The 18,310-nt window shown below is 38.7% G+C and overlaps 2 protein-coding genes across 6 annotated transcripts; both read left to right on the plus strand.

The window, feature by feature from the left end:
* The first annotated feature begins 1,394 nt into the window (after nucleotides 1-1,394).
* gper1 (G protein-coupled estrogen receptor 1) lies at nucleotides 1,395-2,602 on the plus strand. Its single transcript, XM_041063116.1, has one exon. The coding sequence runs from the start codon at nucleotides 1,395-1,397 to the stop codon at nucleotides 2,496-2,498; it is 1,104 nt and encodes a 367-aa protein (XP_040919050.1). The 3' UTR covers nucleotides 2,499-2,602.
* A 4,388-nt stretch (nucleotides 2,603-6,990) lies between these two features.
* unkl (unk like zinc finger) lies at nucleotides 6,991-18,171 on the plus strand. 5 transcript variants are annotated; one of them, XR_005896311.1, is made up of 17 exons: nucleotides 6,991-7,055; nucleotides 7,700-7,909; nucleotides 9,715-9,891; nucleotides 10,348-10,481; nucleotides 10,582-10,717; nucleotides 10,814-10,931; nucleotides 11,197-11,281; nucleotides 11,451-11,617; nucleotides 12,118-12,306; nucleotides 13,200-13,250; nucleotides 13,428-13,605; nucleotides 13,685-13,795; nucleotides 13,920-14,156; nucleotides 14,440-14,627; nucleotides 14,740-14,997; nucleotides 15,185-15,860; nucleotides 15,893-18,171. XR_005896311.1 is itself a non-coding variant. In XM_041061844.1 (16 exons), exons 1-16 carry the CDS (start codon nucleotides 6,991-6,993, stop codon nucleotides 15,338-15,340), a joined length of 2,460 nt encoding a protein of 819 aa, XP_040917778.1. In that variant the 3' UTR covers nucleotides 15,341-18,171. The 5 variants fall into 5 exon arrangements, 4 of the variants coding, with proteins under 4 accessions (XP_040917778.1, XP_040917780.1, XP_040917779.1 ...); XM_041061844.1 differs by having other exon boundaries at nucleotides 15,185-18,171; XM_041061846.1 differs by having other exon boundaries at nucleotides 13,706-13,795; nucleotides 15,185-18,171.
* The last annotated feature ends 139 nt before the right edge of the window (nucleotides 18,172-18,310 follow it).

Here is an 18,310-nt window from a genome sequence, read left to right on the forward strand (position 1 = left end):
TATGAATAAAATAAAAAAAATCAACAGTAGGAATGTTGTACTATAAATTAGTAATAGAATATTATTTTAGTGGGTCATGGAACTAGTCCATCGTTCTTTTCATTTCTCAAAATTCTGTGGGATTGTGTACCGCCTCTTAAAATTAAAAAGGAAAGTCTGTATGCTGCTCACACTGTGACATGCATCATTATTTGGAGAGATCAGAGCAAGGATTTAAAAACAATGCATTTTCTCTGCAAAATTTTCTTGGCTGTACATTATTTTAATCACATTTTAGTCTCAGGTGCATGCATGTTGTACATGTGCTGAATGACGGCTGTGAGGACTACTCTTAATAAGAATGCATTAATATTGCAGAGGGTTTCCTCTGGTGGAAATAAAACCCTAAGGACAGTGGATGTTTGCTAAAGGTCATGTTTGCCAAACAGAACTCTTGGACTGTCTTTCTATCACGAGGGAAAGTCTGGGCCTTATAATGCTCAAATGAGAGAGAGGATAATTGGTTGCATAAAAGTTTGCAGTGAACATAAAATATAGATTTTCTGTTAAATACATTCGAAACTGAGTGTGATGCTTGTCAACTAGAGTCATCGAAACACAGAGGTTCACACAGAGGTTTGTTAATTTTTAATGGCAAATATTTTTTTGTTCTCGCCAATTACTAGTCATCAGGGCTGCACAAACCGGTTTGAGTGAGCTCAGATTGGCTGAGGATTTCTAAGAAGGATTTCAATGCATCTGTTTAAGTCTGAAGCTTGAATGTTAATGTGTTTACTTAGTTTTCCGCCATTCATTTTGCACCCTTTAAAAAAAAAAAAACAGTAAAGTAGACTTAACATTTTTAAACTTGATCTCAACATGTTTTAATTGTTTGTAATGATAATAATTCTGTCTTTTTTATATTCTAATATGAATGCACACAACAATATGGCTGTTTTTTTTCTAGTCTCTACACCTCATTCTTTTTCATGTTCTTCTCTCCTCTCCACAGCTCAGGTGTCACAGCAATAGCGTCTCTGTCCGAGGCTCACTGAATAAAGATGCACATGGACTTGAGAGAGACAAAGCAGCACTCAAATCCGATGACTCAAAAGAGGAGAAAGAAAGCCACCTTTTAATCTCAGGTCAACAGTTTGGACAGTGTGAATGAAGTGAATCAGCTGACCACAAAGACCAAAGTCGATTTTAAGACATGGAGGTGCCTATCTTTTGTGTCTGGAATCTATTGGTAGATGAACCTTGATGTCAGCATGGGGTCAACCAAGCCGTAAATGTTTTGCTCCACTAACCTGACTTCTGTCAGCATGCCAATACAGCATAGATGATTTACCCTTTAAAGAGACATAACTGGGAACTTACATGGTCTAATGATGTAGCAGCTACAGGTGACTTGCATGTGGCCTATGATTCAAGACAGTTCAACCACGGTCAGTATGGAAGTGCAGACAACCTCTTTAGTCTGGATATATGTTAACAGGACAGAACAACTGAACACTTCGTACCAATACAACACCACAGATTTGATTGAAAACTCAGACAAATACCAATCTTACATAGTTGGTCTCTTCCTTTCCTGTCTGTACACCATCCTCCTCTTTCCTATTGGAATTATTGGTAACATCTTAATCCTGGTGGTGAACCTGAACCACAGAGAGAAGATGACCATCCCTGACCTTTACTTTGTTAACCTGGCTGTAGCTGACCTCATCTTGGTGGCAGATTCCCTCATCGAGGTCTTCAATCTGAATGAGAAGTATTATGACTATGCCGTCCTCTGCACCTTCATGTCCCTTTTCCTGCAGGTCAACATGTACAGCAGCATCTTCTTTCTCACGTGGATGAGCTTTGATCGGTACATTGCCTTAGCTAGCTCCATGAGCAGCAGCCCGCTGAGGACTATGCAGCACGCCAAGCTCAGCTGTGGCCTCATCTGGATGGCCTCCATCCTGGCCACCCTCCTCCCCTTCACCATTGTGCAGACCCAGCACAGGGGTGAGGTGCACTTCTGCTTTGCCAATGTCTTTGAGATTCAGTGGCTCGAGGTAACCATTGGCTTTTTGGTGCCCTTCTCCATCATTGGTCTATGCTACTCTCTGATTGGGCGCATCCTCATGAGGTCCCAGAAACACCGTGGATTGTGGCCACGGCGGCAGAAAGCCCTGCGCATGATTGTGGTGGTGGTTCTGGTGTTCTTCATCTGCTGGCTACCAGAGAACGTCTTCATCAGCATCCAGCTGCTGCAGGGCACAGCTGACCCATCGCAGAGGACTGCTACCACCCTGTGGCATGACTACCCACTCACAGGCCACATTGTTAACCTGGCAGCTTTCTCCAACAGCTGCCTCAACCCCATTATCTACAGCTTTCTAGGGGAAACCTTCAGGGACAAGCTGCGTCTCTTCATTAAACAGAAGGCCAGCTGGTCAGTAGTGAACCGATTCTGCCACTACGGCCTTGATTTACACCTCCCTGTTAGGAGCGAAGTGTCAGAGGTGTGACTGCTAAGAAAGGGGACATATGTTTGAGTCCACAAAATATGCTAAAAAAAAATTCATATCAAAGTGATATATCACCTAGTGTGAAATATTACCTCAGCTTTCTTTCAACTGTTGTTTAGCTTTGCCTCATAGTTGTACCAGTGTCTCTGTTAACCTGCTCACTTTCTGAACAAAAAAACAAAAGCACCAAGAATGTGCAGTCAAAGGATGAAAATGACTTTATGTGTGTATCTTTTTCAGTAGATAACAATACACATACAATACTTAAAGCTAGTTCATGTTTATCTGCATGTTGGACTGTTTTCTCCAAGTGGATTCAGTGTGCTATTCTTTCAAAAAGTTAGCTGGATGGCAGAGAAAAAAAATGTCAGCATCTGCATAGATGAGCCTCAGAAGAGAAGAGTGTAAGAGTGTAAGACAGACAATAGTGGAACATTTTACATTGTGTTACCTCTAATGTAAAGGCTGCGTCACAGCCAAAGAAACATACAAAGAGGAAATACTGCGTTACATAAAATCCATAGTCTGACTATCTACAGTATAATTATTGTGGAAAACAAAAGTCAATATTTAAGCTAAGACAGCATTTATCAAGAAACACAAACATACCCACTAAAAATAAATGTCATGTATCAAAGTAGTAATGCATATTAAAGTAATATAATACAAATTCAGCATATCACAGTTAAGGAACAAAATATTGCAAGTGACAGTGTCATGCTTTCACTGCCCCCCTTTAACATAATACGGTACCAATTTCTTTGTACTTCCCCGTTACCTTTTTACCCCCTTGGCCTTGTTTATTCCAAACATTCATTGGACAATGCAAATGTGTTCACAAAAGTGTTTCATTTTTAGAAATGAAGAAAATGCCTTATTTTTAAGGAATATAAAGTGAAACTTGTTGGTGAATTCTTAAAACAACAAATTTGCTTTTTGGATTTCAAAAATAGCAAACAGCATTTGTACACATCTGTTTAAGTATTACATGAAATAAATAAAGGGTGATGTGGCCACACCCTTTATTTCTTACTTGTTGCACTTAATGTTTTGGTCACAGTTGAACTATGAGGTGAGTTAAGAACATGCATGATACAATTTTTACAGGATTAATGTCCAGCATCTACTGTCTGAGCTCATACATATTGTGGTAATGCAGGAATCAGTGAGTGTTCATTTCAAGGATGGCTGAATTATTACCCCACTTGTCAGTTCCTGTCAGCGTGATGGTAGAGCAAAGAGGCAGGTGTTGTTTTGCCAGCAGGGGATGAGGCTGGATAAACACATCATTCAACGTTGATAACATGAAGCTGCTTCAATCTTTGTTCTTACCCGTCTTAACATATATTACACTGATAAACAACAATGGCAAACCCTAGACATGAGTAATGGGCCTGTGACAAACAATTTTCCAAGTAAAACATACTTTATCTGCACATTTGTGGCTTGTTTTTCTGTCTGTTTTTAAAAATTCAATTAATGCACAAACTGAAATCAAACGTGTAACACAATCATCAGAGGTTAATATAATGCAGATTAGGCCACACAGGTGATCTGTAAAAATGTTGAATTGTATTCCATCAGAGGCTTGACAGTAGAGAGTCTGTGAAACCTGTCATAAACTTTTACAGCCTCTTTGTTTATCTGTCAGGACAAACACTGTAAATTATTTTTCTGTAACATCACACCCTTTGTTTTCTTAAATTCAATAGTGCTTCTAGTCATCTGTCTTCAATGAAGTATAACAGAGAATATTCACTCTGTTATTTATATTTTTGAATAACCAAACATACAATATCATGTGCAACAGGTTTTGTGCATGAGTAATGTTAACGTGATGGCTGTATTGTTTACTATGAACTAAAAGAATACAGGAAACACTGTCACACCTAGGATGAAGAATGTTCATCAGTATATAAAATCTATGTATTGCCAGCTTGTGGTGGACCTGTGCTATGTTTGTGCATGAGGCAGCCAGAGATAATGGCGTGACTGGGAAAAACAGGAGTCCAAACCACAGACTGTTATTCCAGCTGTAACAGTCCCAGCAGCCTGGGAAAGCAGCGCTGAGGATTGTTTGACTGATTGTTTATTAGAGGTCTGCAAAAATGCAAAACTTGTTGTGGTACACGTTACTAGAGTCTTTTGCATGATGTTTCCATTACACAATTATATGTCCCACACCCTTAACATGAAAAAAGCATTTAAAATGTTTCACTTTTCACTGTTTTTTTATCTGTTAACCTTGACACAGACAGGTTTCAGTGCAGATTATATGTTTGTATTTTGCATGTGGATTTAGATGTGTGAAGGCTCGAATCTTAACAGAACCTGTTCCTGCCACAGAGTGCACAAAGACAGGAAGAAAGGCAAGTAACAATGCAATGAGAGCTGTCAAATTCATTGATTTAAACAAGCAACACCTAGACACCAGAGTCAAGACCCTCCAAGTTCAAACCCGAGGGAGAAACAAAGGATTATCTTTATATCACACATACACACATCTACACGCATACACACACATTTGAAATGCTGTGAGAAGAGGTTGACAGTGGACTGTGTGTACAGCTGAGACTACTGAGTAAGGTTAAAGGTTTGTGGTGACTGACGTCATAGAAAGGAAAGAGGGTGTGACTTTTCCCCCTGCTTACATCCACAACACTTCCTCTAGACAATGCTGGATTAAACAATGGGTTTGTGAGCAAAAATCAATCTGGTTAAAGAACATAATGCAATGTTATTAGGTCACTCATGTATAACATTGGGCTGGTTATTCCCAAAGAAGGAGATGAGCGTGTTCATGTAGCCAAATCATGATGATAATATAGTCTAGAGACAAATCCTGGAGCTTTTAACTGACTAAACTAAATGAAAACATTGTTCTACTGCAGGGTATAAGGGCATAGATTCCTGATTTACCTGGGGTACAGAAGTGTAAATACACAAGGAGTGAACAGTTTAACTGGTGCAAGAACATGTGATCTAGCACAAAAATCCTCCAATAAATGTGTCATAATGATCAGTTTTTGCTCAGAGAGTTGAGGATGTCTAAGTCCACAAAAAATAATGTGAGTTTATGAAATGTATGAGAATCTGCAGACCCCTTAAACTGCTCAAAATATGCAGAAAACAAATCAAATACCATATAGTACTACATAAAGGTGACCACCTTTAAAATGTTCTTATGTAAGAAAAGTATACTGGGCATTAGGGGTGGGGCATGTAAAAGTAATTACAACTGGATAGACCAGGGCTTATGCATAATTACAAGGCAGTGCACTCGGTGGACCCCAACAGCTGAATAATGGATTAGACACATAATTGCATTTGTAAATTAAAATCCCTTACAGGGAAAAAAAAAGAGCTGAATAGAATAGATTAGCTTCCCAGATTCAGAAGAAAAGAAAAGGGATTTGAGTTTGACATGCCTCAGTAATAATGAGGCAAACGTCATCAAATTGCTTGTTGCCAATTTACTGTATATTAAGGTGATTTGAAAACAACTTAAATCTGCAAAGTAATATTGGAGATAGGTATTTATTTAAATATATTTTAAAAGTCAATTTTGGAATAAGAAAAAGGTGATCTCCTAACTAACATAAAATGCCTTAAAACCAGTTAAATGTAGCCTCCATCTGTATACTAAACATAGTGTGTAATATTTTGACATAAATCTGGAAGCTTGTTGATGGAGCATTTGTAGATTAGAAGTAGGTAATAGGTTAACCCATGTCTTTATTTGAAATCAAACAAAAAAGAGTGTGCCACAATATTTTGAGCTGGAAGCACAACTGAGGGCAACATGACCACCTGTGAGAGATTCACATAGAGGAGACACGTGAGGCCTTTCACACTTCCTCCACCACACACACACACCTTCGCCTTCATTAGAGCTGTGGATTTCACACACAGCTGAAGTGTTCAAATCTGAAGGCAAAACGAAGTCAGAGACTCTCCCATACAGATGGCATTGATGTCTCAGCATCTAAATTACGATGCAACGTGTCACAGCTGTTAAACTTCTAAAGTAAATCTTAAGTGGTGAAACTATATTTTTTCTACTTTGTGGCGTAGTAAAAAAAAAATGGATCGGTAGAATTTGACTCATAACCTCACTGTTTCTAAAATCTCGGCCATAGCACCGTAGGATCCCCGATCACAGACTGTATACAGTGTCTGTAAAACCCTGTAAGTGGAGCTTCGAGGATATTTGAAATAAAGTACAGAATTAGATCACTGTTGTGGGATAAACATTCTTTAATTTTATTTCAAACATGTATCAACTCAAGGTAGGTCTAATGACAGACCTAGGAGCATTAGGCTGTAACAAAGCAGAAGACGTAAACAAACTGAGAAGCGTCTCTCTCGCCTCCTCTCCGCAGCGCCCCCTGCTCCACTGTTTGGTGTTGGCAGTGCGCTGGCGTGCAGGCGGACGTGCTCGCACGCGAGCAACAGATCCCAGCGCATGCGCAATTCATTGTTTTGACTGAAAATGCCGTCGGTTTCGAAAACGGCGGCCAATGCGTCTCCTCAAACCGAGAAACCTACCCACTATACGTGAGTAAAGCCGCTGCGAAGAAATAGCAAAATCGCTCGCGGTCGAAGACGTTGCTTGCACGTGCACCCACGCGCGTTTGCATTTCTTGCATTCCTCAACTCTTGTGTGTGCGTTAAAACATGGTGCTTTTCCTGGCTTTGTGACTACCTAACGTTACATAGCAAACAGCGAGTGCACGCTAACGACAGCAGCCCCAATGCAGGAAACACGGACGTCTTAAATCGCTTAATGGACCGGCCAGCCGTTATCGGAGTCGTGTACAACTGTTTTACAGAGTTGAGGAATTGTTTTTAATTATCCGTTGAATATTAGGCCGTCAACTTGGTCTGCTAAATGATTAGCCAGGAACTCGCTAACGCGTCCGCTTGTAAATAGCTCGGCCTTATTTTGAGTTCCCTCTTGCTACGCACATTTATAGACGTACGCTCAGGGACTTTCAACGACTGCTACGTCGAAGCACTTGCGTAGTTTGCTCTATGAATAGCGCGCTAACGCTGGTGACCCAAAATATAGAATAGCCTTACACCACTGGAAGCAAAACACGACACTGAAGTTTTTCTTTGATTTCGACATATCGCTTAGTTAATAATCATATTAAAACCCGGTTCCTGACTCTACTTTCTGCCTCTCTTCGTTGTTTCAGATACTTGAAGGAGTTCAGGACAGAGCAGTGCCCGTTGTTCCTCCAGCACAAGTGTACGCAGCACAGACCCTTTACGTGCTTTCATTGGCATTTTCTCAACCAGCGGCGAAGACGACCCATAAGAAGGAGAGACGGGACTTTTAACTACAGCCCCGACGTGTACTGCACGAAATACGACGAGACCACAGGCATTTGTCCAGATGGAGACGAGTAAGTACCAGTTTTCAGTCACTGTCATCCTCCCGCTTCGTGAAAATGTCAGTGTGTTATGATGCTGCTGCTGCTGACAAGTTTGGGATGAGGACTACTGCAAATGAGTACTACTAAAATACTAAATGCAGTTCATCAGGATACTTAAGCAGTGGCAGATGAGTGTTTATGTTGTGGCTTCAGGCTCTGGTTGTTATCTTGATCGGGAGGAATTGTGTGGATAAATTTCTGCTTTTGTTGTTTAAGTTGGACTTTATGCTAAATATAGTGAGTTTTCCAGTGACTTTTCATTGTGTTATGCATTTTGTCGACCATAGCGCATCTTTTGCGTAGATAAGGTTTATAGGGCACTGAAAGCATGTGTTTGTATTATGTTTGTAATACTAAATTATAGATCTAGAACCTTTTCTTAATTTCACCTGCTTTTTGTGGCAACAGTAACACCAGTGTAGATAAAGTCAGTTTAATGCCATACATGTAGGGCTAATTGTTGCATTTGCTGATCTGTTTGTCAAAGCCAATTTGTTGCAAGAGCTGTTTATCTAAAAGTGACCACAAACAAAGGACTGTGTGTTTTTATAATCATAATTTGAGTGCTCTAAAGATAAGATGTAAAACTGTGTGTATTCTTTGCACAATTGAGGAGTGCACAATGAAGAATGATTCTGTTATGTTGAAAATTAATTATTTACACAGGAAAATAGGATTTGGCTAGTAGTGGCTTAGTAAGCGGAATTTATCATAGTTCCCTCGTTTGAACTGTGATGTTGCAGCAGATTTTGGCAGCACTTTACATTCTCTTTGTAGAATGTGTACAAACTTCAACATTTCTGATTGGACACACTATTTAGTTGGCAAGACTGCACCCATTTGTCTTTGAGATATGCTACTTGACAGGTTGGATCTGCCCTCCAGCGTTATATTCACAAGTTCTACTCTTACTTTAAACTAATGGCAACATGTGATTTGGTGCAACACTTTCATCCCTTGCTCCATAGTTTAAAAAAAAAACCCAGATTATTCTTTTGTTTTTGTAGCCTCTATAGTTTTGTGCTTTGCAAAAAACATTTCATGAAAGGCTTGAGGCTTTTTCATAAGTATTGATTAAATGTCCGGTGGCACAGGATATATATGTGAATTCTCATAGGGGGTGGCAGTGGCATTCCCCTTTAATTTGCCGCATGTAGTATATTGACAGTGACCACTTTGTGTGGTTGGGATTTAAAAATGTTGCAGCATTTAATTGAGCCTCACATAGAAAAAAAAAAGAAATAAAATTATTGAACTAATGGAAAATGAACGACTGCAATCCTTGCAATTCCTCCACTGCCAATGGAAGCTATTTTTGTATGACCTTATGTGTTGCTATAGCAACTGTTGCTGCTCAAGAAAGGAAAATTTGCTTTATTCAGAAGGCTTATTGGCCATACATTTCTTGAGGCATTGGCAGTCTGTCAGCCCTGCGTTCACAATAGAATACTATTCCTGATTAAAAATGTGTGCAGCTAAGAATTACCGCCTTTTAATGCAGTTTATAAGCCTTGCGGGTTCATTACAAAATGTCTGGACCATGTCTCAAATGTCAGTGCAGTGCTTGTCTGTTTCATGCTTTTATAATCTTGTTATATGAAAAATGCTGTCTGCACCAACATTTTATGGAAAATTAATATCTTAAACTTGAGGAAGGATCATAAAATTTAAAAACAGATTTCTCCCTTATTACAGTCTACAGTTTTCAGTTCATGTTATGGCACATCATTTCATCAAATATTCTGAAACATTTCAATGTTTCCTTGCTTCCTCAGCTGTCCTTATTTACACCGGACCACTGGTGACACAGAGCGCAAGTACCATCTACGCTATTACAAGACAGGCACTTGTATCCATGAGACAGACGCTCGAGGGCATTGTGTGAAGAATGGCCTCCACTGTGCTTTTGCTCATGGGCCACATGATCTCCGACCTCCAGTCTATGATATCAGGTGACATACAGAGCAAATAGTGGCCTCTCTTTTCCCTGCCAAACTTTTCACCCACAAGCCTCACAATGGAATGAACAAATCAGCCAAATTAGACATAATGTAAACAGAATACCTGTATTGCAGGGGTTTAATGGACTGCCAGACTGAGTTTGGTTTGTACCTTGCTTTTAGGGCTTGGCTTGATGCATTTCTGAAAAATTATAAACACCTGCTACTAAGTAAACATGTTTCATTCAGCTCTGTGCTGCTAAAATTGTTTGAGGAAAATTAGCTGGTACCAGCTAACACCAGGGTATTAGGTTCTGATTGGTTATTTTATAGAAGCCAGTGAACTAATTCTCATTCGAACTATATTTGTGAAGTATATGTTGTTTTAGACAACAAGCATCCAAAGTTTGTAGGCATCGTACCAACGCTTTTTTTTTTCTTCCCCTACATTAATTGTTTTGTGCACAGAGAAATCCAAGCACAAGAGGCCCTTCAAAATGGACAGTTGGGATCTGGGGAAGGTATTCCTGATTTGCAGCCTGGTGTATTAGCCAGCCAAGCTATGATTGAGAAAACTCTGACAGAAGACCCTCGGTGGCAAGGTGAGAAGCTAACAAACCATAGTTCACTGTAAAGCAGTAAACTTTTCTTTCTGCAAGATGAAAGGAGAAATAATATTAATACTTTTTTTTTTTTTTACAGATACCAACTTTGTTTTAGCCAATTATAAAACAGATCAGTGTACTAAGCCCCCAAGACTATGCAGACAGGGCTACGCTTGCCCCCACTACCACAACAGTAGAGACCGAAGACGGAATCCACGAAAGTTCAAATATAGGTAAGATGTGGCTCAGTTTAAGTTATAATAACAAGTGGAATTAAGTTGTGTAATTTCAGTGTGTTAACAGTTCTGGGCCCATGCATGACACTGCAGGTCAACTCCTTGCCCAAATGTGAAACATGGCGATGAATGGGGCGAGCCCTCAAAGTGTGACAGTGGAGACAGTTGCCAGTATTGTCACTCTCGCACTGAACAGCAGTTTCACCCTGAGGTGAGTGAATTTTCTTTTCCCTAAAATTAAAAGGGGGATAAGTTACATTCGCCTTTGCTATAATTAAAGTTTCAGTATTTTAGAGTATATAATTGGAGTTTTGGTTGAATGAGCTGTGTGTATATTTCAGGTTTTTTTGTTTTGGCTGTTAATAACATTATACAGTCACTGATGTAACCCTGTGGCTAATTAGTTTTTTTTTTTTAGGGCAGACATCTTAACCTTGTGTCCTAATTGACTGTGATTTATTTTTCTTTCTCTCAAGATCTACAAATCTACAAAATGCAATGATATGCGACAAACTGGATACTGTCCCAGAGGACCGTTTTGTGCATTTGCACATGTAGAAAGTAAGTAAAAGCTTGTCTTCATACTGTTTCATACTCTGCTCATAGAACCAGGTATCAAAAGGGTTTGTATGCCATTAGAAACACTGATGTTATGGGATGTCAGCTGTTAGCAATCTGTTTTGTTACAGACTACATGCAGTTTGATAATCATCTTTTAAAATCCTTCCAGGAATTCCCTCTACAGAGGAGACCATGAGTTCATTGCTAACAGCGATACAGTCGAGTTCACAGTCCCAGCTGGGCTCTCAGCAGTATTCAGAATGTCCAGTCAGTGAGTGGAACAGTGGAGGAAACTCCACCACCAGTGCAACCAGTAGCAACGGACAAGTAGGAAGTGTATGTTTGTTCTTGCAGTTCTTCAATAGGAAATTTATCAGAATCAGTTTGACTAAAGTGCTGGTGTTAAAGAGTAAACAGTTTTCTTTCTAGTTTAAGTAAATATAAACCAGAAAACAGCTTAATAATAAAAGAGCTGATGCAAACCAGCCTTTTATTTGTTTATATGTTGTTTACCATGCTCTCATTATTCTGTTGGTATGTTTTTTTTGTTTTTTTTTTGTACATTGATTTGTCATTATTCCAGTTTTCTTTTACTGTTTTACATTTCATTACCGCATTGATTAGAGAACACAGACAGTTTGTCTTTGAAAGCAATATTTAAGAGGATTATTCAGTTAAAGTTAGTCATCATTTATGGTTACATTCTCAACCTAAGCCAGATTTTTATGCCTATCTTAGTTCATCATCCCCTTCGTAGCCCATTCAGAATAATGGTTTCATTTATTTTATGTTTTGATCATCATTTCATTAAGATCATGTGCACTTCTCTTTCTCAGGTTTCATGTTCTAATAGCTCAACTGTAACGGCAAGCTCAGGAAGCGACAGTTTGTTATCCCCAGTGGGATCCATCAGCAGGCCCAAATCCTTAACTAATAGTAGTTTATGTTCAGAGTCCACCACATCCAGTGTCTCATCTCTGACGTCTAACTATCCTAAAGCTCCGGGCTTTGAACGTGAGGATCAGGTACACAGACTGCTCTCTATAGCTTTAGGAAGAATACAACACATTGACACCACAGGGCCTAACACCAGTATCATTTTCATTGTTTTTAAGTCATTGTTTTATTTATTTCTCGTTCATTATTTGCCACGTCATTTTAATTTTATCACTGAGCCATTTTCCCATGAATTGCATTGTTTTTAGGTCATTTCATGTGTTGGGTGTGTTCTTAACAAAACACTTTATCAGTAAATTATTGCAGATTCACTATTTGTAAAACTACATATAGTATCTTTTCATATAATTATAATCAAAACTGATGTGTTGATTGTGGTGGTGAGATAATCCACTCAATGGGAATTCTTAAAAAATATTTCCACTCTGGACACAGCCAGGAGTATTTGTAACTCCACATAAAAAATTCGCCTTAGTTTGATTTCTCTGCTCTCTGATGTTGTAATTACAGAAAGACGCCACCCACTCACAGTAAAGTGTGTCTTTCTAAATCATACAGGACGCCCTGTAATCAGAGGCAATATGTTTGAATCATTCCTAGAGCTCCAAGAGGCATGCAGAGTCAAGTCACACAATCAGTTTACACACCTCTGATGCTGATTGGATGTAATTCAGCAGACTGTTACCACATAAGTCATCACAATAACAAGAGCTATGGAAAATCAGCAGTGTTTAATGCTGCTCCAGAGCCTCTCACAGTTAGCTCTGTCTCGGAAAGTGAATAATGGTTAAGGGTAAAGAGTCTGTGTTTAAATAGGCTCCTTTGTTTTGGTTTGTCTGTGGCCGTGTAAAATGCAGTACAGTGTAAAAACGCCTTTAACTGATCTTAACTGTCTGGATGTAAAATTTAGATTTCTCTGTCACTGAAATGTGCCGTTTCGTTGTTACTTGATCATTTTTAGATTAAGAACAAGGGGCAGGTGGATCAAAAATTGATGGACCAAGAAAAACAGGTTTGTGCTTTAATGAGTTTCTTTGTGGCGATAGCTTAATGAGATTATAATACATTATAACACATAATAAACACAATATACACATAATAAATAATGTATTGTAATGTAATGTACATAATAATATACACATAATAAATAATGTATTTCTGACAAATACCTTCTTTGCTCCCCTTTTAGACACAAAATACTGTATTCTCTGCGGTGAACCCTTTGGCATCGAGCTTTACCTCCAGTATAACATCCAGCTTGGCCTCTAGTATTGGCTCAGATAGTTCTTCACCCACCACCTTATCAACAATGAATGCAAAAGCCACTCCTTTCTATCCAGGCAGCAACACGGTGGAGTCTGTCATAGGTAAGTGCATGTAAAACCAATTGTAAACAGGTTTAGCTGCCTACTACCGCTCCATATTTTGCTTTCAAATGTCAGTCAGATGTATTTTGTTTTCCCTCAGGATCCGCACTGGACCTCAATTTTAGTGACATAAATGTTGCATCTCTTGATAAGGAGTTAGAAGAGCAAGACAACAGTGTTGGGTTGGCAAGTAAGGACCCCTACTTTGTTAAAGCACTTTCAGTTGTTTGACCATTTAATTACAAATGGGTCTCATGATAAAGTGCTTGTAAAATGTTTTAAAAGCAACAACTGCAACTTGTTTGTTCCCACAGGTCAAAGGGTACTAGGTGGATCTGCTCCTGTTAACATTCCTGGCTCCCTGGCGCGATCGTCCTCTTTTAATTCCTCGTCATCACTCTCCACCTCTCCGCTGAGCTCCCTTTCCCAATCCCTGTCGCAGTCCCTCCTGTCTGGGGCAGTATCGCAGCAAAATCAACCTTCAAATATGCTAGCCAAGCAAGAGCATGGCCTCCTGGGAACACCCACCTCCTCTTCCCAGAACTCTTTGGGTAAGCTGATAACATCAGATGTCTTGCTCCAAGTGAGTTGGAAAGCATGTGACTTTAGATTGTAATCTCAGAGTTTTGTATGTCAATGAAAATACCTAGACTACACCTACTACACCACTGCTCTGTTCAGTAATATTCACATTTTTAGTACATTTAAGCATTGAGGTACTCCTTTAACAACATTTAAAATGTAATTCTAGCTCCATATACTTTAGTTAAAACTGAGAAATATGGCTTTAACTCGAAACTGAACTCTTGTGATTTCAACACATCACTCACCTAGGCTTAAATGGAGGAGCCAGCAACATTTGGGACTTTGTAAGTGGCAGCTTTTCACCGAGTCCATCTCCAGTTTTCAGCAGCCTAACCTCCACAGCCAGCAGCGCTGATCTGGCCCGCCTTTTTAGAGAGCTGGACGAGGCCAAGAGGAAGATCAAACAATGGGAGGAGGCCTGGCATCAGGTCAAACAAGTCAGTGTTATAAACACACTCTTCTTGCAATGCATGTCTAAGTGTCTTAATACAACAAAATGTTGTTGTTGTTTTTTTTTTTAGCTAATCTCAAGACTTAACTTTGTTCCAGGCCTGTGAAGCCTGCCAGAAAGAAGCTCATGAAGCAAAAGAACAAGCAAAAACGGCCGAGGCAGAGCGGCAGCTGGCAGAACAGAAATGGGAGGAAACAGAGCGCAAGCTGAAAGAGCTCCAAGGGGACTTTGACGTGCTTTGTCGCACCCCTGGAACACCTCTTCTGCGCAGCTACGGAGAGCTGGACCAGCTCCCCTTGTCAAAGCTTCACTCCATCCAGAGTCAGCTGCGTAATGACCTAGACCTTGTAGACGGGGTAAGAAAGACTAGATCACACACAGCATTTCATTTGTAGCATCGACATAGTTTTAAAACGATCAGGCTGTCATTGGCTTTGCCATTCAGATCTGTGTTTCGTCATCGAGCATGCCTATTTTCTAAGTCTGCATGAACTGTATTTTCCTAAGTTGCAGCTGATATTCGCTCTTTTCTTCCCCCAACAGGTAATATATCAGCTTCAGTCAAAGAAATGTATAGTTTGCCAAAAGCATGATCGTTGCATTGTTCTGCAGCCTTGCCAACATTATGTACTATGTGAGAACTGTGCACCTAGTAAAACAGAATGTCCCTACTGTAGAACAAAAATATTGAAGTGGTGATGTACAATTACACAAGGTACTATTTAAAGAATTAGCCCTTTGAAAAACTACTAATAGATATTACGTTTTCTAAATAGCAATGTCTGTTCTCAGACACTGTTCATACAGTGATTGAATTAATTTAGAACAAAATGATGTTTGACTGACAAAACAAATAGTATTGCAAATCAGATCGTGCACAGGGAACTCAATCATCATAGCCTTTGCTCATTTTATGTGAACATTACCACCATCAACCTCCGTCGGTGGCTTTCTCTATGGAAAGCCATGCACTCGAATTAGAACTTGAACACACCACCTGTGGTGACCATCTTTAATCATGATTCAGATGCTCTGATGGACACAAATCCTGTGCCCAGATATCTAAATTTGGCTTACACTTTGTTATAAATACAGTTGGGCTAAATACGGTGGAGTCCTTCTTTCCTCTGACAAAATGCAAATATGCATTGCCAACCTGACTCTTACAGTAAATACAAAGTTCTGGGTAAAAAAAAAAATTCACACAGGGCCGATAAACGTGGGTAAAAGCTTAAAACACAAAGACATTAGTGTGTGTTTGTCTGGCCACAACTCTTACTGTTTATGGATTGTAATACGTAACACTGACCTTGGTTTTAGTGTGTATAAAGCTCCTGAGGGAGTATCTTCTTAACTTAATGCACTTACAGTCTGCCCAGAGCAAATTTGAAGGCATTTCAAACCCCAACTTTTCAGAAAATACCGTAGAAATGTGTATGAAGCCAGATTCTTTTGTGAAGAAAGAAAACTTATCTCATTGTAACTTTTATAGTCTGTCTTAACTGAAATTGGATAAATCAGAGTTTAAAAATACACATAAAAAACTCTTCTGTCTGTAAGATATCTGTGAGTTTTAAGGTCATTCTGAGTGAGGAAAATATTTGTAGAACAAATTATCCTTCAGTATAATTTTAAAGGGAGCTCCCTTTTAAAGGGAGCTCCCTTTAAAATTATATTAAAGGATAATTTGTTCTGCCCAGTTTGCCACTTAACTTCACTTTAGAAAAGGCAATTTCCCTTTTATGGATCCCTGAATCAAATTTTACTGAATTACAGACAAAGCAGTTACTGATAGTTTACCACAAAACTTGTGCCATTTCAGGTTGGGATCTCAAATGCACAGAAATCACTGTGTAAATGTAAGAACTGTGAGGAAATGGTGAGTTCAAACTAGTCCGGTGATGTTAAACATTGAATGGACAAAACTCAAAGCTGATTTTTCTTTAATTAAAGAGGAATGTGACTGATATTTAATTCAGAAATATGGACACTTCCAAAACTGGCAAGTGTGAAATGCAGCGCTGATCCGAGCCATTGTATCAGAAAGCACTACATTGTGTAGAAGCTCCATGCTATGAGGAGTGAACACACTTATATTTTTGCATTCAACACTGTGGAGAATAATTAATGGAAAAATAATAATCATTGGCCAAAGTGTTATCCAACAATACAGACTTAATAATATGCAGATTTGTAAAAAAAAAGGTTCACATTCAATGAGTTATTAGTGCTGAATTAAGACCTGTCTGTAAATCAGCAGCAGCAAATTGGACTGACCAAGGAAACAACACAACACACGAATGCTGTAATTTTGCAGTGTTCCTCTTTAAACAAAGCCACATTTTCTTAAACCCCAAATTTAACAGAACCAGTCAAGCATCATTACTTTGACCAACTTTCTGAAGAAGTTTGATTTCTTATTAAAGCACTTTGTTGACCTGGGACTTTATTAAAGGGTATATAGAGTTTTTGCTTTAAGCTGCTTTGTAGGTATTCTTTTGTGTTTTTTTTTTTTTTTTTTTTTTTTAGATTTATACTCTTTTTTTCTATATAAGCTAATGTCTGAAGCATTTGTGTGTACTGTGAAACATAATTTGAATATTTCATGTTTCCTATTGTTCAATAATGGCATGGTTCTACATATTAAGATTTCATAGAAAAGTACTTAATAGTTTCTACTTTCATAGTTAGATTTATAAAATTTCAATCAAATAAGTGCAAATTTAAAATGCATTTTAGGCATAACCAGCAGCTGTAATATCAGTAAGGCACATGCTACATGTTAAGGCTGTTATTCAATCAGTTTTGTTTTGTAGAGATTTATATAGCCTAGCCACTAGAGAAGCATGTATTGTATTTGCTAAAAGCCTGAAATGGTGATTTTTTTGTAGGAATCTAGCCTCTTGACCTTGTCTAGAACATATCGGCCTCTAACTCTAAAGTGCCTTGCCTTAGTTGAAAAGGATATGTGTAGAATTGTCAGAGCAAACACAAGTAGTTGAAGCTTGTGCGCAGGTTTCTACAAAATGTGTCTTGTTTAACTTTGCAGAAGCGTTGACATGTGTATCACTATATGTGTATATATAAATATATGCCAGTGTGTTTGGCCAATCCCATTAAGTATTTCGCGAAAGATAATTGAAAACAAACATTGTCAGTGCCTGTGTCCTGACTTAGAAATGAACGTCCCCTCCCCTCCCCTTCCAACTACATGCCCACTCATTCCTTGGTCGTGGTGCTCTTTTGGTGCAGCTTCAGTCTTTGAAAGTAGGTTTTTCAATTTCATGTTTGGGAGTATGCAAACATAGAACACATGGATTTGTATAGCAACATATAAAAATGCTTTTTAAACAATTCAGTAACTTTAATTAGTTTTATTGTAATAATTCAGCAGCGAATGAAGAATTCTGTAGTTAATTTGTAAGTTGGATTTTGCATAGGATTTATGCTTAGGTTCCTGTAATTGAAATGACCTTCTACTGTGTTAAAAAAAAAAAAAAAAAAAAAAAATTTTATTCTTGCTTTAAATTCAATAGAAAATCATGTATCTCCAGGTACACTTTTTGCTACTTAAAAATATGGGAAAATGCATTGTTTACATTCACATTAATGACGATTAAGCAACTCAGAGGAAAAATATCAAGAAAGGTTATGGTATTTTAGCATTTT

Source organism: Toxotes jaculatrix, chromosome 18 (assembly GCF_017976425.1).
Source record: "Toxotes jaculatrix isolate fToxJac2 chromosome 18, fToxJac2.pri, whole genome shotgun sequence".
NCBI lineage: Eukaryota > Metazoa > Chordata > Actinopteri > Toxotidae > Toxotes > Toxotes jaculatrix.

Excerpts from the sequence above, each read along its gene's own strand:
- unkl (XM_041061844.1), top strand. The coding sequence starts at position 6,991 with ATGCCGTCGGTTTCGAAAACGGCGGCCAATGCGTCTCCTCAAACCGAG. Across the intron at positions 10,482-10,581 it reads AGAAGACCCTCGGTGGCAAG|ATACCAACTTTGTTTTAGCC; the intron begins GTGAGAAGCTAA and ends TTTTTTTTACAG. Across the intron at positions 14,998-15,184 it reads ACCTAGACCTTGTAGACGGG|GTAATATATCAGCTTCAGTC; the intron begins GTAAGAAAGACT and ends TTCCCCCAACAG.
- gper1 (XM_041063116.1), top strand. The coding sequence starts at position 1,395 with ATGTGGCCTATGATTCAAGACAGTTCAACCACGGTCAGTATGGAAGTG.